The sequence below is a fragment of the Salvia hispanica genome, unplaced genomic scaffold, assembly GCF_023119035.1.
Source record: "Salvia hispanica cultivar TCC Black 2014 unplaced genomic scaffold, UniMelb_Shisp_WGS_1.0 HiC_scaffold_412, whole genome shotgun sequence".
Lineage (NCBI taxonomy): Eukaryota > Viridiplantae > Streptophyta > Magnoliopsida > Lamiales > Lamiaceae > Salvia > Salvia hispanica.
Window position 1 is genome coordinate 1 of NW_025952149.1, and position 6,381 is coordinate 6,381.

The following is a 6,381-nucleotide window of genomic DNA, read 5'->3' on the forward strand; positions in this document are numbered from 1 at the left end:
ATGTATTTATGACATGTTAGATTGTTAGGATTTTGACCTTGAAAAAAATGAAACAAGCGAAAATGGAAGAAGGAAATGGGTCGATCACTTTGCTTGCATTCCGGAGGAACTACTCTTGTTGATATTAAGCCGGATTGAAGACCTAAAGCATCTGTGTAGATACTCCCTTGTCTCGAAGCGTTTTGCTTTGGCTATTTATGAATTGAGATCTGTTCATTTGACTCTTCCAAGTACACTACGCTCTACTGAATCAGCGGATGAAATCTGTGAATTTCTCCCTAAGCTGGCAGGCTTTACCAGTGAAGAAATGATTGAATTCATCAAGTCATCGCCGATTAAGGAGTTGGGGTTCTTCTCATTCCTTCAGAACTTCAAGGAACTCAGATCTATTTCGATGGACTTGACATGTCCTCGTAGCATCTGCAGTTCCTCGCATTGGAAAGTGAGGGTGAAATTCAGCAATGGTGGAGCCTTGGTGGAACTTTTTCTGGAACTACCAGCTTATGTTCCCGGGCAGGCTTCTTCATCTTCATCTGATGAGTCTTCATCCGATGGCGACGTTGCACCAGCAGACGAAGGAATGCGCAAAAACACATTGTTTCTCTTTAGATGTTGCAGTATTTGGTTACTTGTGCTATGTTTGCTCATCAAATGTAACCCTTCGCTTGCGAGTGTCACCATCACGAATCACAAGAAAGTGGGGAGGCTATTTGTGTGACTAGCCTCATTGAATCAGACAATTGCTTGGATGTGTGACTCGAAAATCCCGAAAGCAGGACACATGGTGAAAGTGGTGAATTATGGGACGTTGGATGAACTAAATCACGATTCCGGCATGTTAGATGGCGGTGATGACGTGATGTAGTGACTTGGGAGTATACTTGGGACGGAAAGGACTTGCGAGATCTGTTGTCGGAGTTTGTAGGTAAATATAAAGAATCATATCCTTACTACTGATCAGATCAGGTTTAACTATGCCGGCATCAAAAGACTCTTCTCTCTTTTAGTTTAATGTTAATTTGGGGCTTAGTTTTATATTTATCTTCATCTAGGAATGTTTCTATCTATCGTGCTTTTGCACTATTTTCGCACTATTTTGCCCCATTTTGCACTATTTGCACTATTTTCGCACTATTTTTTATTCTTATTTCGTACTCCCTCCGTCCCAAGATAAGTGACTTGTATTCCTTTTTGGGGTGTCCCACTATAAGTGACCTATTTCCATTTTTAGTAAAAAGTCATCACTCTTACTTTATTCTCCACCTACTTTATTCTCTCTCCTCTCTCATACTTTACTCTCTCCACTTTAACTTATTTAAATACAATTCCTTAAATCCCGTGCCCAAAAGAAGTAGGTCACTTATCTTGGGACGGAGGGAGTACTATTTTTGCACTAATTTGGCACCATTTTACTCTTTTATTTTATGATTTTTTTGTCATTTTAATCTTTATATTTTATTTTCTCTCTGATTCCTTCTGTCTTCCCCCATTTCCCCTCTCATCTCTTGCTATTTTCCGTTTTTCTTAATTTCATTTATTTCAAAATATAAATATTCTATTTACTCATAAAAGCTATAACTTTAATTTGATATACATTATATTAAAAATAATTGAGTAATAAAAGATTATAAACATTGAAAACATGTTAATTAAAGACAGTTTTATATAAAATTGGTGTATGTAATGGGGGACGAGGACTCATATGTTGAACAAACAGACCAAGACACATTGCTTTGGATGTTGCAGTATTTGGTTACTTGTGCTATGTGTGAATGTAAAATGTGATTAGGAAGGATTTATTTATAATGTTAGCATAAATTGGTCATATTTCTCATTTTGCTGGCTGATTCAGTTTTTTCTTGAAAACGAGTATATATGATAATAATTGCATGAAAATGATTTTTCTAAGTTGGCTTGAAAAGTTAAATACTTTGAACTGGCTTTAATTTAAGCATAATTTGAATTGTCTGTAATGGGCAATCTTCACTTCCTTATCTGTGCGGATAAGGGCAGTGTTTGCGCGCCTCTGCTGCATAATTCCCTCGGCTGCTTCAGCGAGTGATGGGGTTGAGAGCACGGGTGGTTGTGGTGGCGGTGTTGACCACGTTGTCTGTGTTGGCACTTGTTGAAGGTGGTGCATTCGGAACAACACTAAGCACTATTTGGGCAGTTGAAGTATTTTTTTGTTGGAAATTAAATGCTTTTCTTATTGTTAGACATTAGCCAATATTTAAGGAACATGAATAGCCATGAGCTACTTGAAACCTTAGACACGGACACAACTCGTATAATATATGAACACAAAAATGTAAATTAATATTATGAACTCGTATAACATATGAACACAAAAATGTAGATTAATAATATGAACTAGAACGAGATAACATTCTCAGACCCAAAACTCTCTAGCAAGACAAAGCTAGGAGTGAAAATCTTAGCATAAGTAAAGTAATGCTCTCGAGCTGCATCCTTACACATATCGACTGGTTGAATAGTTCTTGTCTTGTTGGAATGGTAGATGAGTGTCTTCTCGTCCAACATCAAAATGTCTTATTTTTGAAAGCTTTGATGGGATGAAGAAACGACAATTTAATCGGATCAAAATAAATAGTACTAAACCTATATTCTATAGTCCAAGATTCTTCGACTTGGTACTTCTTCATTAACCAGATGACAATTTCATTATCACCCCATGTGCAATAGCTAAAACAAAGGCGGTCCCTAACTCCAACCATCACAGGAGGAAGGGAGTATAATATTTAATTTTTTTATTGAATTTGGCTTGAAAGTGTAAAATTTGAGTTATATATTGGATATAATTTAAGCATAATATTTTATTCATATTAATTGTTCCTTGGTTGGTTTTGATTTTGATTGGGATTGTGATTTTTAATCAAAGTTTTTAAACAATGTAATTGTTCCATCTCCACAATTTATTTATTTATTTTTGTGTAAATCATAAGTAATCACTCCCTTTGTCCCACTCTGTGTGGAGGATTTATGTTCTAATATAATATTTTATTTAGTGTTATTTTGTAAATGAAATCGAGATGGTAAAATAAAAGAGATGGAAAAATAAAGAAAATGATATTTTTATATTTAGAAATATATAATTTAAAATATATTTTTTGAAAAGAAAAATGATTTACTTAGAGTAAAACATGAGTAGTTTTTAAATTAGAATATAAAGAGTATGATTTCCAAATCCTTCTGATTTTATCACTGAGTGAACATTAAAATTAGTCCATAATGTACTATTTTATTTTTACCCTTCTAGGGACCTGAATTAGAAAAAATATAATATATATAAAAAAATGGAAAACATCAAAATAACTACTCATTTTCCAATGAACTTAAATAAACAAAGGAAAAATAATTGCGTTACTATTACTTTATAAATACATAAAATATTCACCAAAGCCTTCATTTCCATTTTATAGCCCCAATTCCCAGCTCTGCATCTTCTTCCGTAATGGAGCGTGATTTCTTCGGAGATCTACCGTCAGAAATCACGACTAACATCCTCTCACGTCTGCCCATCCGAAGCCTCGCAATCAGCAAGTCCGTTTGCAAACCATGGCTCAATTTTATCGATTCCCACACATCCGAAATCAAAACCCCACCCGCCCTAGCTCTCCTGAAGCTGAAGGAGAATGAGAGGGACTCAACTCAGTGCTCGATTTTCGAAATTGAAGACGAAGAAGAAGACGAAGACGAAGTCGATGCGGAGAAGAGCCATGATCGTCACTACATTCCGCTCACGGATTTCGATCTCCCTCGCCGAAACAGTGGAACAACAGAAGGTATGACTGCTAATGGATTGACTCTTCTCAACGAACTATCAAGAGAATGTAATCCTCTTTACATATGCAATCCGATAACTCGTGAATATACGGAGCTCTGTTGCCCCGAGGACTACAGCCTGGATCATTCGTTGCGTTTTGGATTTGGTGTGAGCAAAATAAGTGGGCAATATAAGGTCGTCTGCATCATTAAGGGCACCGACTCCCGTTATGTATACACCCTCGGAACAGGAACATGGAGGCGTGTTGAAGCTGGGGCTGCTTCTGGTTTCAACTTTTTTTGTGATCTAACCGTTGAATGTAATGGAAACATTTACTGGAAAGTATATGATTTGTGTGATAACATGTGGATTTGCGGTTTTGATGTTGAAACAGAATGTTTTAGAATCTTCTCCATTCCTCCCATGAGAGATCGATATCGAGATTGGTTTTTGTGTGTTTTAAGGGACCGCCTCTGTTATTGTATCCCATATGAGAATGACATTGTCCTCTGGATGATGAAGGAATACCAAGTCGAGGATTCTTGGACCATAGAGTACAAGTTGAGTACTATGGGTTTTGATTTTGATTGGGAATTGGATTTTGATTATGACTATGTTTTCCCGATTAAACTTTTTAAAGATGGTGATATTTTGATGTTGCTGAACGATAAACGTCTCATCTACTACTCCAACAAGACAAGAACGTTTCAACAAGTTGGTATGTTTAGGGATAGATCTGTGCTTCAACTCAACGCCCTGATTTTCACTCCTAGACTTTTCTCACTCAAGAATTTCGGATTCGAGAATGTGATCTCGTTTTAGTTCATAATATTAGTCTACATTTGTTTGTTCGGGTTCGAAGGTTTGTTTGCTGTGTAGTGTTCGGAATCTAAGGTTTGTTTGTCATGTATTGTTCGGGTTCTAAGGTTTCTTTATCGTGTAGTGTTCGTGTTTGGTCTTATCGTGTCAATACCGACATACACACTATGTTAGGCCTAGCTAGCATATATATTTTGGATGTTGACATATTGCTCTAGTTCATGATGTAAGTCTACATTTGTGTTTTGTCGTTATCCAGTTGTATTCGTGTAGAAGTTTTCTTTATCGTGTGGTCTATGTGTTTAGGTATACTAGGCACGCCTGGTATGTCAAGCCCAGCATGTGTATATATTGTTGGTTGTTGCCTATGATCTTATTCTAGTTGTTGCCTATAATCTCATTCTAGTTCATAATATTAATCAACATTTTGCTATGGAGTCGAACCAACACATATCAAATCACATTATTATTGCGTTTGTTCGTGTTTGTGTTGAAGGATTTCTTATCGTGTCGTGTTTGGGTTCTACTTTTTTTTGTTGTGTTGTTATCCTGTCGGTCTCGTACATATATTGTGGGTTATTGTCTATGAATAGAAATGGGCGTACATAAGAATATAATTAGAAACATAACTTTGCTACAACGAGTTTAAGTTTTGGCGTTTCACACATACCTAGTGTTTAAAAAACCAGACTACACATTCTCTAGTCCTCATGTGCATGTGGTAGTTGGTGAGGGTGGTGTGACTGTTTTGAGGGACCGTCTATATTATCCTTACATGACTTGTGACAAAGCATTTGTCATGTGGATGATGAAGGAATACCAAGTCGAGGAGTCTGGGACCATAGAGTACAAGATAAGTATTAGATTTTTATTTTAATCGTATTCTTGATCCAATTAAAATTTTCAATGATGGAAACATGTTGATGTTGTCGAATGGAAATCGGTACATAGCAAGATTGCATAGGCTCATGTACTACTCCAACAAGACAAGAACTATACAACACGTCGGTATGTTTAAGGATGCAGTTGCGAGTTACTTTACTGCCTTGATCTTCACACCTAGCTTTTTCTCACTCGAGAATTTTGGATTCGAGAATGTGATCTCATTTTAGTTCTTAAAATTTTAGTCTACATTTGTGTGTTTGTGCTGATACATGTTTGTGTCTAAGGGTTGTTTGTCGTGTAGTTTTTGGGTTCTAAGGTATCGTTGACATCTAGTGTTTGGTTTTTCACTTATTCTATCCACCCGATGTCCATACACTAGTATATGCAGTTTTGGAGGTTGTCTATAATCTCATTGTATTTCATAAACGTAATCTAAATGAACATGAAAAAATGAAGAAACGAAGAAAGAAAAATGATGTAACTGTTGAAGGATCTAAATTGATAATTTCTTCATAAAGGCTATGAAAAGATGATTTCAGATACCTGCTTCCCTGTAAGATTAAATTTTGAATATGGTTCCTAAATTCAAATGAAATTTAGAAAATTCAAGAGCTATTTCTCCGTTATCGAAAATTAAATACTTCATTGTTTTTTGAATTTCTTTTGTCTATGTTAGATGGTACATAGAAGATTGAATTTGCTAGCAAGATATAATATCAAGAATCCATTTGGCTATAAATGCAATATTCAATTCTAACCATTTTCATATAGTAAAAGGTGATTACATCTATTTAGATATAAATGTGAAAAATAAATTTTGATGAAGGAATACCGCGTCAAGGACTTGAACCATCAAAGTTTTTTGAAAATGGCGATATTCTGATGTTTATGGA

At 35.7% G+C, this 6,381-nt stretch overlaps 1 protein-coding gene across 1 annotated transcript; it reads left to right on the forward strand.

Annotated features, from left to right (window-relative positions):
* The first annotated feature begins 3,472 nt into the window (after positions 1-3,472).
* LOC125199173 (F-box protein At5g18160-like) lies at positions 3,473-4,606 on the forward strand. The gene has a single exon (XM_048097291.1). The coding sequence runs from the start codon at positions 3,473-3,475 to the stop codon at positions 4,604-4,606; it is 1,134 nt and encodes a 377-aa protein (XP_047953248.1).
* The last annotated feature ends 1,775 nt before the right edge of the window (positions 4,607-6,381 follow it).